The sequence below is a fragment of the Bison bison genome, unplaced genomic scaffold (genome assembly GCF_000754665.1).
Source record: "Bison bison bison isolate TAMUID 2011002044 unplaced genomic scaffold, Bison_UMD1.0 scf7180017864531, whole genome shotgun sequence".
Lineage (NCBI taxonomy): Eukaryota > Metazoa > Chordata > Mammalia > Artiodactyla > Bovidae > Bison > Bison bison.
The window spans coordinates 7,269,792-7,285,808 of NW_011495081.1; the positions used below are offsets into that span (position 1 = coordinate 7,269,792).

Here is a 16,017-nt window from a genome sequence, read left to right on the forward strand (position 1 = left end):
ATTTTGAAATGTATTTTTTAGAATCTATGCAGAACTAATTTGTCAGAGTTTTCAGTTTTAAAGAGATTTTGGTGGATTAAAGGTTATGTAAGTTTTATAAGTCTGAATTATGAGAACAGATAGAAGTGTTTGTGCTATAACTGCATAAGTGTATTTGTTTTCTTTTCACAGGTATGCATTCCTCAGCACCAACTGAGCTGTTTGTTACTGGACCTTTGCCAACCACTGGAACGCTTCCATCCCCTGCCCTCCCTGCTTATCAGCATCCTGCCACCTTCAGCAATAGAAACTTTGCTACCACCTCACCTTTGGTGCTTCAGGATTCAACTTTTAACACTACATCAAATGGAATTTTAAGTTCTCATGATCCTTTGCTTCAAATCAAGACTTCCCAGGGAACTGTTCCAACTGCTTTGACATTTGAGCGCCTGGGCAGTTCTGCGATAAGTAACAGCATACCACCTCAGTCTTCAACGTACCGCTCAGCTCAAGAGTCTGCACCCCATCTTTTACAACCTCAGTTTAGTTTGTTGCCTTCAGCACTTGGTGGAGCCCAGCAAACTCCTCAAGCCTACGGTTCAACTCTCTTTACTAGTTCTACTGCTTCCATTGAAAGAGCTCTTCTCCGAGAATGTAGTGTTATTAAACACCATCAGCGGCCTTCAGGTACCCAGTCTATTCAGGCACAACTGACTGGTTCACAGCATTCCTTACACAGTTATCTATCAAATGCAAGTGGGGTTAATTTTCAGGAAACAAGCAGGCAGTCATCTTTATCCTGTAGCCCAATTGGAGAGTCTACTCAGGTGAGCAATGGAGGATTGCAACAGAAGCCCTCCCAGGTCTCAGTGGAACTTGCTCAGTCCTATTCATCTGCAATTCCATCGTCAGGGTATCCTACTGCAAAAGTAAAAAGCTGTTCTACAAAACAACCACTAGCATCAACCAAGTCCCCCAAACCTCCAAGTATAATTCCTCCTGTGCAAACACTAAGCTATTCCAAACCTTTACATAACCAGAGTTCTGTAATATCAGGCCAAGCACAAATTTATTCTACAGCGCAGCTACCAAGCCTTTTATCAGTTAGTCAGTCTCAAAATTATGGTTTAGTACAGCCGCATAATGTGCCATCTATTGTTCATTCACAGGTTTATAGGTCCAGCAAAGTTGAGAAGTTGCCATCCTTGTATAAAACATTGACTTTCTCTGGCTCGTCTCAGACTATAACCTCTGAAAATTCAACACTTAATTATTCTTCTAATCAGCAAGAGGTGTTATCTTCGGTTACAAATGAGAATTACCCTGCTCCAACAAGAGATCCGTCTTCAGATAGCCAGTCTCAGAGTTACGCATCTGGTCATTCTCAGGGTTTATCACCAGTTAGCCAGACACAGGTTAGTTTTTCATCTCAGTCACAAGTTTTGTCAGTTGTTAGTCCTTCAGAAAGCTATGCTTCAGGTCAGTCCCTCACGTTAACAGCCCCTTCTCTTTCTTACTCTTCTGCCTCTCGGGCTCAGAATGTGCCAGATGCTAGTCCAACTCAAAATTTTATTTCTATGCATTCTTCCCAAAATGCTCAGACCCAAGGGTCATCATCTCCCCAGTCCCAAAAGTTTTTGCCTGCTGTCCAGTCATCATCTTTTGCGACCTCAACTCACTGTCAGACCTTACAGAATAACCTACCTTCCCCTGATCCAAAGTCTTATGCTGAAAGAAAACTTGACTCAAGTGTTTATACGTCTTCAAAACAAGAGGATGATTTTCCAATGCAACAGTTACAGGTATTACAGCCACAAGTATCTCTTGAGTCATCAACCTCAAGGCTGTCTGATGGGGAAATGAACGTTCCAGAGTCAGCTTATAAGGTATCAAAGGCAGATGACCGATATTCTCAGAGCATAATCAGAAGTAATTCCTGTCTTGAAGATCAGGTGGTTGGTATTGCTCTACAAGGGTCTAAAAAAGAAGAAAACATAGTTGGTTCAATGACACAACTTAACCAACAAATTGGCCAAGTCAATAGTTCTGCAACCCTTGATATTAAGAAGACAACTAATTTAATGCAAACTCCGCAAATACGGTTGAATACTAAAGACCTAAACCAGCAGCATTCTCTTATACAGAAGGTACATGAAGCCAAGGTCCAGGAGCAGCATGATCAAATAATTAATGCCTCATCTCAGATTCAAATTCCAAACAATGCTTTAGGGCATGGCCATCAGGCATCTCTTCCTAATACACAGGTCCTTTTAGATTCTGCCTGTGATCTACAAATTCTTCAGCAGTCAATACTGCAGGCAAGTTTAGGACAAATAAAGACATCTTTACAAGTACAGCGTGTTCAAAGTCCTCAACAAATAGTGCATCCTTTCCTTCAAATGGATGGTCATATTATTCGGAGCAATGGTGAACATTCTCAGCAGCAACTCCATCCTCAAAATTCTGAAATTATGAAAATGGACCTTTCTGACTCTTCAAAACCATTACAGCAACATCTGACAACAAAGGGCCATTTTAGTGAAACAACTCAACATGATTCAAAGAATCATTTTGTTTCTCTTGGATCAATATGTTTCCCAGAGGCAATGCTCCTCAGTGATGAGAGAAATATTTTATCAAACGTAGATGATATCTTAGCCGCTACAGCAGCAGCTTGTGGGGTCACACCTTCTGATTTCTCCAAGTCAACTTCAAATGAAACCATTCCTGCTGTTGAAGATGGTGATTCTAAATCTCATTTTCAGCAGTCATTGGATGTCGGGCATGTGACATCAGATTTTAACTCCATAGCAGTTACGGTAGGAAAGCCACCAAATATAAATGATATTTCCTTAAATGGAAATCAAGTTACTGTAAACCTTTCACCAGTACCTACTCTTCAGTCAAAGATGACTCTTGATCAACAACATGTTGAAGTACCTGGTCAAAATAAAGCTTCTAAAGTAACTTCACCAGTGGTCGGACCAGGTCATGAAGTGCAGGAGCAAAGTTCTGGTCCATTCAAGAAACAGTCTGCAACCAGTCATGAACCTGAAGAAGACAGTGAAGTTGCTGTTGATAGTACATTAAATAATAACAGAAATCAAGAATTCGTTTCTAGTAGTAGAAGCATAAGTGGAGAGAGTGCTACATCGGAGAGCGAATTCGCTTTAGGCGGTGATGACAGTGGTGTGTCGGTGAACTCCTCTAGGAATACACTTGCAGTGTTGGCCATGGCCCAGCCTGGGGAGACAGTCAGTGTCAAGATTGAAGAGGAAAACCAAGATTTAATGCATTTTAACCTCCAGAAGAAGAAAACTAAAGGAAAAGGGCACACTAAAGAGGAAGACAACAGTCATCAGAAACAGCTGAAAAGGCCTGCCCAAGGCAAACGCCAGAATCCAAGGGGAACAGATATATATTTGCCGTATACTCCCCCTTCCTCAGAAAGCTGCCATGATGGTTATCAGCATCAAGAAAAAATGAGACAGAAGATCAAAGAAGTAGAGGAAAAACAACCAGAAGTCAAAACTGGATTTATTGCCTCTTTCTTAGATTTTCTGAAATCTGGGCCCAAACAGCAGTTTTCCACTCTTGCTGTGAGAATGCCTAACAGGACTAGGCGACCAGGAACACAGACCGTTCGTACATTTTGTCCCCCACCACTTCCAAAGACTGCAGCTGCGACACCCACTCCTTTAGTGTCTGAGGCTGGGGCTAACAGTCCATCAGAAAAACCTGATAATGAACTTAAAAACTTGGAACATTTATCTTCACTTTCTTCTGATGAAGATGATCCTGGGGTATGCAGTCATGATATTTACAAAAGCAGCTCTACTACCTTAAATACTTCAGACGCTACTTCTGATAAAAAGAAGAAAACAGGTAAAGTTTTAAATTTGAAGTTCATAATTATGGCTTTCTGGTTTTTTTTTCTGGCTCTAGAACAAGTTTTATGCTTTCTTAGCTTGAAGCAAGTCTACGGTTTCTCAAGACAGAATGCTTAGGCAGATATATTAGACTTATTTTTTAACGTTCCTTGCCTCTAGGAAAGTTCTGAGTTTTAGCCTGGGTAGTTCTGGGTTTTGTTCAGCTTTGTATCACATGCAGCATAGTTTACATGGTGCACTGTCCAGATTTTTCTAGTCTGAGACATCTTGAAGTGGCTCATGGATATGGGACATTATATTGAGGGCCATGTTGTTATATATAAACTGGCATATTTTCTTTGTATGCTAATTTTACCTAAAAAATTAACATTTTGCTATTAAATTGGTTATTTTGTGTGCAGCATGCAGATTAACATAATTAAGTCAAAACTTTAAAAATTTTGCACTGGTTTCATACTATATGCCCAGATCCTTAGGTGTGTGTTTCACTTTTCTCTGTAGTTAAGGGAGCATTTTAAGGAACTGTTTTGAGAAGCATTGTCTTATGTAAACAATTGTCAAGCAGTATAGAAGTTATAGTTTTAAAGAACATGCTAAGTAAAAAATCCTCTGTGCCAGGAACTATTAGCAGTATCATGAGATGTGCTTTGTTATCTTCAATATACAGATGATATAACAGACTAAATGAATTGTCCGGGCCCATACAATTAGTAAATGGCAGAGTTGGAATCCATATTCAGGTTTAAATCATACTCAGGTTTATCTGGTTCTAACACCTGTAATCCTGCCTACTGCTTTTGTATGAATAGAGAGTTAAACCTTGTTTTGTGATGTACTTTTCAGCTTCTCTACAGATTTGACCACCTTTTTAACTAATAAAGTGATATGAAACAGCCGATATCCCAAATAATCTATTAATGTAAATGTCTGCTAATACATTTGTCAGCAAAAGTTTTAAGTCTGCTGAAACATTTCTGAAGAATTCTCATTTTGTTATACAGGGAAATTAGCATACTGGAAAATTATTGCTAAAGTCAGAACATAACAGATGTGGCTAATCACAGTAAGGTTTTACATTCTTCTCCCTCAATTCAGAATACTTTGCAATTACTGTTATGTTCCCTCTTATGTTCTTAGAGCAAATCTTTTATAATCTCTGTTATAAAACATGAATCTAGAACTAGTTTTTTCTAGACGACTCTTACTATCTCATTTTTAGTTAAAACCACCACCATCAACCTGATGCTTATTAATAGATCTTTGAAGTTCTCCCTTTATGCGTTGCCTCCTCTTCTGTGAGGACTCATCATCTCTTGCTTGGGCCTATTGCAACAGATTTCTCATTAGAATCCTTCCCACCAGTCTCTGCACCAGTCCATCTTCCATATTGTGATCACATTTATCTTTATAAAAAAGAAGAGTCAGTTCGTTCAGTCACTCAGTCGTGTCCAACTCTTTGCGACTCCATGAATCGCAGCACGCCAGGCATCCCTGTCCATCACAAACTCCCGGAGTTGACTCAGACTCAAGTCCATCGAGTCAGTGATGCCATCTAGCCATCTCATCCTCTCGCGTCCCCTTCTCCTCCTGCCCTCAATCCCTCCCAGCATCAGAGTCTTTTCCAATGAGTCAGGTCTTCGCATGAGGTGGCCAAAGTACTGGAGTTTCAGCTTTACCATCATTCCCTCCAAAGAAATCCCAGGGCTGATCTCCTTCAGAATGGACTGGTTGGATCTCCTTGCAGTCCAAGGGACTCTCAAGAGTCTTCTCCAACACCACAGTTCAAAAGCATCAATTCTTCGGCGCTCAGCCTTCTTCACAGTCCAACTATCACATCCGTACATGACCACAGGAAAAACCATAGCCTTGACTAGACGGACCTTTGTTGGCAAAGTAAAGTCTCTGCTTTTCAGTATGTACCTAGGTTGGTCATAACTTTCCTTCCAAGGAGTAAGTGTCTTTTAATTTCATGGCTGCAGTCACCATCTGCAGTGATTTTGGAGCTCAGAAAAATAAAGTCTGACACTGTTTCCACTGTTTCCCCATCTATTTCCCATGAAGTGATGGGACCGGATGCCATGATCTTCGTTTTCTGAATGTTGAGATTTAAGCCAACTGTTTCACTCTCCACTTTTACCTTCATCAAGAGGCGTTTTAGTTCCTCTTCACTTTCTCCCATAAGGGTGGTGTCATCTACATATCTGAGGTTATTGATATTTCTCCCAGCAATCTTGATTCCAGCTTGTGTCTCTTCCAGTCCAGCGTTTCTCATGATATACTCTGCATAGAAGTTAAATAAGCAGGGTGACAATATACAGCCTTGACATACTCCTTTTCCTATTTGGAACCAGTCTGTTGTTCCATGTCCAGTTCTAACTGTTGCTTCCTGACCTGCATACAGATTTCTCAAGAGGCAGGTCAGGTGGTCTGGTATTCCCATCTCTTTCAGAATTTTCCACAGTTTCTTGTGATCCACACAGTCAAAGGCTTTGGCATAGTCAATAAAGCAGAAATAGATGTTTTTCTGGGACTCTCTTGCTTTTTTTAGTTGCTCAGTCATGTCCAATTCTTTGCGACTCCATGGACTATAGCCCGCCAGGCTCCTCTGCCCATGGAATTCTTAAATCAGTTATTAATTCTCTGCTTTTGAAATACTTCTTGGTGCTCCATGGAAAAAAATTTAAATAATGTGTAAAAATTCTCCCTTTCCACGTTTCACTCTTTGCTCACTCTTGCCACTTCCCCTCTTCTGTGACACATGAGTTTCTCATTGTTCCTTGGACCTGTGAGCGCCTTTCAGAATCAAGCTCCTTTTGAACAGGTTTTTCTCTCCCTGGGTCCTCCTCAGTTTTTTAGTCCAGTAGATACTTTTTGTTCTCCTTGAAGACCCTCTTCAAAATCACTTTGTGAAAGTTAAGTCCTGGCAGAATTAGTGCTCATATCCTCTAAATTCCCACAGGTCTTAAATCTTTCTAAAGGGCAAAAGTTTTAAATTTCAACAAGTTCTGACTTATCCGTTTTTCCTTTTATGCTTTGTGCTTTTTGTATCCTAAGAAACCTTTGCCTAACCCATAGTCACAAAAATTTTCTCTTGATTTCTTCTAGGAATTTTAAAGTTTTGCATTTTGTATTTAGGTCTGCTGCTGCTGCTGCTGCTAAGTCGCTTCAGTCGTGTCTGACTCTGTGCGACCCCATAGACGGCAGCCCGCTAGGCTCCCCTAGGATCCCTTTTAATTTGGGGGATGGTGGTATAAGATGTGAGGTATGGGTTGAAGTTTTGCACATGGACGTCCAGCTTTTCCAACACATTTGTTGAAAAGACAGTCCTTTCTCCATTGATTGCTTTTCACATCTTTGTCAAAAATCAGCTGACCATGTTTGTCTTGTTTTTTAAATTATGTAGGTTTTGGGTCCCTCAGTCATGTCCAACTCTTTGTGACCCCCATGGACTGTACAGTCCATGGAATTCTCCAAGTCAGAATACTGGAATGGGTAGCCTTTCCCTTCTCCAGGGGATCTTCCCAACCCAGGGATTGAACCCAGGTCTCCCGTATTGCAGACGGATTCTTTACCAGCTGAGCCAAAGGGAAGCCCAGCTGACCGTATTTGTATGAATCTATTTCTGGACTCTCAATTCTGTCACACTGATCTACATTTTTATACTTTGATCAGTGTGACACTGTCTTAATTGCCATACCACTGTGTGCTTAATCTTTCAGTCCCATGGACTGTAGCCTACCAGGGTCCTCTGTCCATGGGGATTCTCCAGGCAAGAATACTGGAGTGGATTGCCATTTCCTTCTACAGGGGATCATCCCAACGCAGGGATTGAACTCGCATTGCAGGTGGTTTCTTTACCATCTGAGTTACCGGGAAACCCTTAATCAATTGCCTCATAATTAATTTGGAGAAGGCAATGGCAACCCACTTCAGTACTCTTGCCTGGAGAATCCCATGGACGGAGGAGCCTGGGGGCTGCTGTCTGTGGAGTCACACAGAGTCGGACACAACTGATGTGATTTAGCAGCAGCACATTATAAAAATTCAGTTAAACTTTATATGTTGATCTTAAATTTGCACAACTGATTTAAATATTTTTTAAATGGGAATTCCTGGGCAGTCCAGATGGTTGGATGGCATCACCGACTCAATGGACGTGGGTTTGGGTGGACTCCGGGAGTTGGTGATGGACAGGGAAGCCTGGCATGCTGTGGTTCATGGGGTCGCAAAGAGTAGTTCATGACTGAGAGACTGACTGAACTGAACCAGTAGTTAAGACTCCGGCTTCCCCTACAGGGAGGCAGGGAGCACAGGTTCACCCTCTGGTCGAGTAGCCAAGATCCTGCAGTGCAGCCAAAAAAAAAAAAAAACCAATAGATTCTTAAAAAATGAGATTCCATAGGGTTGTCTATGGAGAAAATGATGGCAGAAAAAGCATTTAGTTTCATTGATTTTTCTCCTTTGTTGACAGTTTTATTGATTTCTGCTATTTTCATTAATTCCTTTTTCAGTTTGACTTTAGTTTATTATGCTCTATTTTTGTCTATTTTCATATGGCAGAAGCCTAAATTGTTCGTTTGAGACTTCTCTTCTTTTTTATTTATTTATTTTTTTTAATTTTTTTTTAATCTTTTTTTTTTTAATCTTTTCATCATTGCTCAGAATTGATCAGCCTTTCATACAAGCACACCGACAACCAACTCTCACTTACCCACCAATAAGCCCCTTAATTATCCAGTCACCTACACACACACACGCACCCACCCCTTCATACCCCTTATTTTAAATTATTCTTTTGCTTCACAGAACTACAGAGATCATGCATCAGATACACTGGGTGGTCTTCTGATGCTCAGATTTGGCTACTTTCATCACTGATCTCTTCTTTTTTAAAAAAGATTTTTTTGATGAGGATCATTTTTAAAGTCTTTAGAATTTGTTACAAAATTGCTTCTGTTTTATGTTTTGGGTTTTTGGCCCTGAGGCATGTAGGATCTCAGCTCCCCAACTAGGTGTCAAACCCACACCTGTTGTATTGGAAGGTGAAGTCTTAACCACTGGACCGCGAGGGATGTCCCCTCTATTTTTTTCTGCTGCTGCTGCTACCGCTAAGTCACTTGAGTCGTGTCTGACTCTCTGCGACCCCATAGACGACAGCCTACCAGGCTCCTCTGTCCATGGGGTTTTCCAGGCAAGAGTACTAGAGTAGGTTGCCATTTCCTTCTCCATTCTTTTCTGCTCTAAGCACTTAATGTTACGAACTTCTCTCTAAGCCCTGCTTAGCTATATCCCACAAATTTTATTTTTATTATTTGCTTTTTTTCTTTCAAGTTTTTCAAATTTCTTTTGGTGCTTTCTTTTTGGTCCATGAGTTATTTAGAATCATATTTCAAATTTTTCAGATATTTGGGGATTTTCCAGACACTTGTCCTTTATTGATTTCTGCTTTGTATAATTTCAGTTCTTTTAAATCTGTTAAGGTTAGCTTTATTGCCCAAAATATGGCTGATTTTGATTAATGTCCCAGCGTACTTTAAAAGAAAATTGCATTTTGCCGTTTTGTGGATTGTTGTATAAATTTCAGTTAAAGCAAGTTGGTTGTTAGTGTTGTTCAGATTTTTTTATCTCATTACTGATTATCTGTTTACTTGGTCTGTCAATTACTGAGAGAGCATTTCCCGTGTTTCCAAATATATTTGTGGACTTGTCTGTTTTGTTTTTCGTTTCTATCAGTTACTGCTTTGTGTATTTTGAGCTCTGTTTTTAGATGTGTACAAATTTAGGATCGTTAAGCCTTAGTGAATTGACCCTTTTATCAGTATATAATATCCTTCTTTATCCTTGGTAATAATCCTTATTCTGAAGTCTGCTTTGTTATTATAGCCACTCTAGGTTTCTTTTGATGGGCTGCATATATCTTTTTCCATTCTTTGACCTATCTGTGGCATTATGTTTAATGTGAGTATTTTGTAGACAGTACATAGTTCAATTTTGTCATTTTTTAAAACGCTAATCTCGTAATCTGTCTTTCAATTAGTTTGTTTAGACCATTTACATTTAATATAATTATTAATATAGTTCAGTCTTTCATTCTTTGTTTCCTGTTTTCCCTCTTTGTTTTTGTTCCTGTCTCTTTCCTATCTTTAAAAAATTATTTGAACTCTTTACTATTTTAAAATTTATCTCTGGGTTTTTTGTTTTTTTTTTGGCTGTATCTTTTCATGTTATGTTTTCAGTGGTTGACGTACTGATTACAATCCACTTAGTTAATATTTTTGCTACAGAAAATGCCAAAACCTAAAAACCATAGAGCTCTCTTTACCTTTGCTCTTATATATATTTGTCCTGGTGAAAGCCCTGATAGAGAAATGATTTTTGCTTACAACCATCATACATACTCTAAATAATTTAATAGGAACAAAATAGTCTATTGTATTTACCCAGATATTTATAATTGCTCTTGTACTTCCTTTATTCCTCATACTCCATGTTTCCCTCTGATATCATTTCCTTTCAGCCCAAAGAAGTATTCCATTTTTAAAACTTTTTCTTTGACTTTCAGTCGTGTAATTATTTCTCTGGATAAGGTTCATCCTGTTTGGAGTTTACTGAGCTTTTTGAATCTGTAAAATGTGTATCTTTTCCCAAATTTGAGAAGTTTGCAGGCATTCTTTTTTGTGCACCAAACTCTCTTTCCTTATTGGACTCCAGTGACATGAAAGTAAAATATTTTTATATTATTCCTCAGGTTCCTGAGTTTCTGTTTATTTTTTTCAATCTTTTCTTCCTCTCTGTTCTTCAGATTTTATTATTTCTATTGGTCTATCTTCAAGTTCTTTGACTTTTTCACCTTCTCAATTCACTACTGAGTCTACCCAGGGAGTATTTTTTATTGCATATATTTTCAGATATTCTTTTCAACTCTAAAATTTGTATTTGGTTTTTTTTTCTAGTTCCAGTTTCTCTGCCGAGAACTTACATATCTCCATTCATTTCAAAAATATGTTTATCTTACCTCAGGGAGCACGGTTATGATAGCTGTCTTCGAGTCTTTGATAATTTAAACATCTGAGTCACCTTAGAGTGGCATCTGGTCATTATCTTTCCCCTTTGAAAATTGGTCACATTTTTCTGGTTCTTTATATATTGAGCAATCTTGAATTGTATCCTGCACATTTTGAATACAATACTGTAAGATTCTGGATTTTGTTAAAATCTTCTGGAGAATATTGGTTTGCTTTGTTTCAGCAAGCAGTCAGACCTTAAGTTCTGTCTCACCTTTGAGTGGTCTGATGTTAGTTCAATTTTGAAAGCCTTTGCTCTGCTTCTTTGGATCTGACTCAGCAGTTAGTCTGAAACTTGGATGCATGGTAGACTTTGTTATAGTTTAGGTCTCAAAGACTTGGCTGTACTAGTTTGGGTCTCTTCTGCATATTTGCAGTTTAAGCATGAAACTAGGATTTGTGTGGGTTCATGTCCAGAATTAGAGGATACCACTCTTCAATTCTCTCTTCTCTGGGAATTTCCCTACATGCCCAACTCCCAGGGTTTCCTTTCCTAGTCATTTGGACTAGAAAGCTGGAATTTTCCTTGGACTTTGTAAAAACTGCCCATGCTTTACTATGATTCTGTGTAACTGGGACTGCCTCTGGGGCAGTGCAATGAGAGAGGAGGAAAAAAAAGAACAGGTAATTTTCCTACACATTGTCCCTCAGCTTTATTGAGATATAATTGACATACAACATTTTCTACTCTTCATGCCATAGGAGCTCGTGGCCCATCCAGGTTCCTCTGGTTCTCCAAGAAGACAGGAGTTTTGTCCAGGTTTATGATGTTGGGTTTACTGCTTCTGTGTTGCAGCTCTGTGACTTTGGTTGCCTTTGGGGCAGGGCTGGGAAAGAGAAAGAGAAGAAAAAAGAAATGGCATAGCCTCCACATACTCTCACCTTGCATGGGTCTCCTTTTCCCACTCCTCTGTCCAAAAAGATAGATTTTCTTGGGAGTTTTGTTATCTGTGTCCTATATAGTTCTGCATAGGGACCATCCTCTAGACCTGCCAGGTGATGAGAGGAAAGAAAATGAGGAAACATCTTTCTCTATATAAAGATTGTTATTTCAATTTGGCCTTCCCTTCCCAATCTGCCTGTAGTTACCAACTTTTCATAGTTTTCTGGTAGTTCCGTTTTATGTTTTCTCCAGCAGTTTTAGTTGTAATAAGTAGATCTAATGGACTTATTTGATCTTAGTTGGCACCAGAAACCTTTCATGAATTTTTAAAAATTTATTGTCTTACAAATTACAGTCGTTATTTCTGATCCTCAAACTGTTCTATAATGGGCCAATAGAAGCCCCTTGAGTGTTTTGATTTTGATTGTGATTACATTGAATTCATAATTAATTTTAAGGGAGAATTGTTATCTTTACTATACTGTCTTCTCATCCACTTATGGAATGTAATGTTGTTCTACTTACTCAGATCTTACGTCTTTTAATATCTTACCATTTTTCCACATAGATAATCTATATTATAGTCTTAATAGTATTTTTTTAGTATTTTAAATACAATTTTCATGATACTGTTCTCATTAGTTACTGATAATGTATGGCATTGGTTGATTTTCATGTCTTCAGTGCGTTTGGTATTTTTGTTTAAATTTATTTTATCTATTTATTATATTTTTGGTTTTACTGCATTTTTGTTGCTGCACATGGCTCTCTCTAGTTGCAGTGAGCTGGGGCTGCTCTTAGTTGTGGTACGTGGTCTTCTCAGCGTGGTGGCTTCTCCCTGCAAAGCATGGGCTCTAGGCACATGGGCTTCAGTAGTTGTGGCTCGTGGGCTCTAGAGCAGGGACTCAGTAATTGTGGTGCAGGGGCTTAGTTGCCCCATGGCATGTGGAATCTTCCTGGACCAGGGATTCTTTTCTTATCCTGGGAAGTCTTGGCCTTTTTGTTGAATTTTTATTTTGACAGTTTTTCCACCTGATTCTCTTGCATTTTTAAATAGATAATTGTATCTTCTAAAAATAACGGTAGTTTATCTTTCTCTTTCTGTGGGGGTAATTTATCTTATTGGCTCAGGCCTCTGTTGTTTAATGATGGCAAGCATCCCAGCCTTCTCCTTGATATTTAGTAAAATACATAGTGTTGGAAATTATTTGTCAGTTTCTAATGTACTGTACTCTTTAAGAAAATGTCCTTCTCTTTTGAAGTTCTTAAAGTTATTTTTTTTTCCCATTAACAGTAAGCATTAAATTTTGTCAGATGCTTTTTTGAGTTTCTTCTGAAAAATCTGCCTTCTTTTTTCCCACATTAATCTGTTACTTGATTTCCTAATGCTGAACCTCCTTTTTAAAATTTCTGCCATGAACTCTGCTTGGTCATGATGAATCACTTTAGTCCATTGTAGGATTTAAGTTGCTAGTATTTTGTTTGGGATCTTTACACCTAGATTCATAAATGGGATTAGTGTATAGTGTTTTTGTTCACTTTTGTTTTCAGGAATTTGCTAACCTTATAAATTAAATTAGGAAAGCTTTTATATTTGTTTAAATTTGAAAAAGTTTGCTATATATAACTGGGATTTGGTGGAACTTTCTAAGAATACATCTGGGACTTAACAGTTTTTTCCTGATAGTTTGATCTATCTGGGTCAGTTTATTTATTTATTTTCTAGTAAAATGATTTCTCTAATTTAGATTTTAAAATTTGTTGTTATAAAATTGTACATAGTGTTTCCTCAAAAGTTTTCAGTCTCCTCTGTTCTGCAGTTTATGTTCTCTTTCTTGTTTTGATTATTATTTGAGTCTTTTTCCTTATCAATCTGTGGAACAATTGCCTATTTAATGGTTCTTTTTAAAGAACCAGGGTACTTTTTTTTTTTTTTTGCTCCTATCACTTTTTACTCACTTTTTCTTAATTTCTGCTTTTATCAGTTCTTTTTCCTCCTATTCCCTGGGTTGAATAATCTCTCATTGGCCAGTGTATTTTTTTGTTGCTTTCTAGTGAATGGAATTGAAGTTGTAAGTTCCCGCAGCCCACCACCATACTGTGGCTTTATTCCTCTGGCTTCTATGTTATGTTTCTCACTCTCCTTTCTAAACGGTTTGTCATTTTAGTTTTGATTTCCTTTTTAACCCAATAATTATTAAGAATAGTGGATTTTTACCTGTTTCCTAGTAGGTTTTTGGAGTTTTTGTTGTTTTTATTCCTTTATTACTATTAATAATTTATAGCCCTGCTGATAGTCCTTTATTATTAATTCATGGCCCTGTTCTATTGTGGTCAAAGGAATATGGCTTAGGTAATGCCTACATTTTGAAATTTATAGAAATTTTGTTAGTAGCTTGCTAAATGTCAATTTTTATAAATGTCCCCTGAGTATCAAGTGCTAATAGATTTTATTGGTAATATTGTTCAAAGCCTTTATATCTTTATTTTTTGTTTAATAAATGACATTAGGTTATTTAAGAAAAATGTATATATATGTTGCAGGTATAATAAATGATAGATCTGGAATTTGCCTTAAACTATCCCAGCAGGTATAATAGGGGTGACAGAAAAATAAAAGAAGTATATCAAAATGTTTATGATTGTTACAGTTGGGTTATGGTATATGAGGGTTTGTATTCTCTAATTTTATGTATGTTTGAACTTTTTAATAAAATTTTTTTTTAAATCCTCCCTATACTTATTTGTTTTTAGATTGCTTGATCTGTTGATTCCTGAAAAAGGTGTGTTAAAATATCCAACTGTGTTTTATTGCTTTTCTAATACTGTTCCCTTGATGTTTTAAACCCATATAATTGGGTGCATGAAATTTTACTACAGTTATATTTCCTTTTATCATAATAAAATCTTTTTCACATTTCCCATTTCTGTTTTTAATATTGCTATAGTAATCTTATTGTTAGCATTTTTAGTGTATTTTCTATATCTCTGTTCTTTCAGAACATTTTTTCTTCAGAGATATAACTTACGTGTGTGTGAGTGTGCATGCTCAAGTCACTCAGTCATGTCCGACTCTGCAGCCCCATGGACCAAAGCCCCCCCAGGCTCTTCTGTCCTTGGGATTCTCCAGGCAAGAATCCTGGAGTGGGTTGCCATTTCCTTCTCCGGGGTTCTGCTGGACCCAGGGACTGAACTCGGGTCTCCTTCATCGCAGGCAGATTCTTTACCACTTGCGCTGCCAGGGAACCCCTCATAACTCATGTATGAAAATACAATACATATAAGGAAAACACACACAAAAGTTTCATAAATTTGAAAATGTAGATATTAAGACATATTCCGTAACCACAATGCAGTAATTTCACAAAAGAAAAGTGGAAAGAAAAAAAGGACAGAAAGATTAAAAAGTAGGTTTTTCTTCCTAAAAGTTCTAAATAACTTCTGATAACTTCTGAATAACTCATGGGTTTAAAAGGAAATTAAAACTGAAATGACAAACCTCTTAGAACAGTGGAGCATTATATTTTGAAACCAGTGGAATGTGCCAAAAGTGAGTGAGGCAAAGAAGAAAGTTTACTGTGTTAAATGCTACTCATTGGAAAGTAAGAAAGTTCAAAAATAGAGTATTAAAGTAGATCCAGGTCATAATCTATAGAACTAAACACTGTCTGACTTGGATGGTAATCACTTCCATGCTTTTCTAATTTTACCACACGTGTCTGTATTTTCTTTGGCTCATTTTAAAACTTCTCATAAAGGACATTATGTAGTATTGATAAGTTTTTCCTTTCACTCATTTGGAAGCTATTCTTTCTATAAAATATTTTCCTAACTTTTTTATTATGGAAATTTCAAACACAAAGTTATAAAGACTGATATAATTAAACATGTTTATGCATCATTCAGTTTCAATAATCAACAACACATGGTCAGTCTTCATTCTTACCCCCTGATGACTGTGATGAAATATTTCTGTTCTTTTCCTGATTATAATAGGGATTACAGTATGCATTTTCACCTCCTCGAAATCTGTTAGTATCTTATTTTTCTCCTGAACAGCATAAAGACTCTGAGCACTAAAACTCCATTTTATGCTCTCACTTTGCCCCACTCTTTTTATTGGTAGATAACCATGTATTTTAATGTTGTTGTTGTTGTTTTTTCCATTTTGGCCATGACACAGCTTGTTATCTCGACCAGG

The 16,017-nt window shown here is 37.7% G+C and overlaps 1 protein-coding gene across 4 annotated transcripts in view; it reads left to right on the forward strand.

The window, feature by feature from the left end:
• The window catches only part of QSER1 (glutamine and serine rich 1), a 79,459-nt gene that overhangs the window by 35,833 nt on the left and 27,609 nt on the right, over positions 1-16,017 (forward strand). For 3 of the 4 annotated variants that reach the window (XM_010831819.1, XM_010831818.1, XM_010831817.1), the window contains one exon: positions 172-3,864. In XM_010831819.1, coding sequence (XP_010830121.1) covers positions 172-3,864 — 3,693 coding nt within the window. The remainder of the gene's footprint in view (positions 1-171; positions 3,865-16,017) is intronic. The other variant, XM_010831820.1, reaches the window with a different exon arrangement.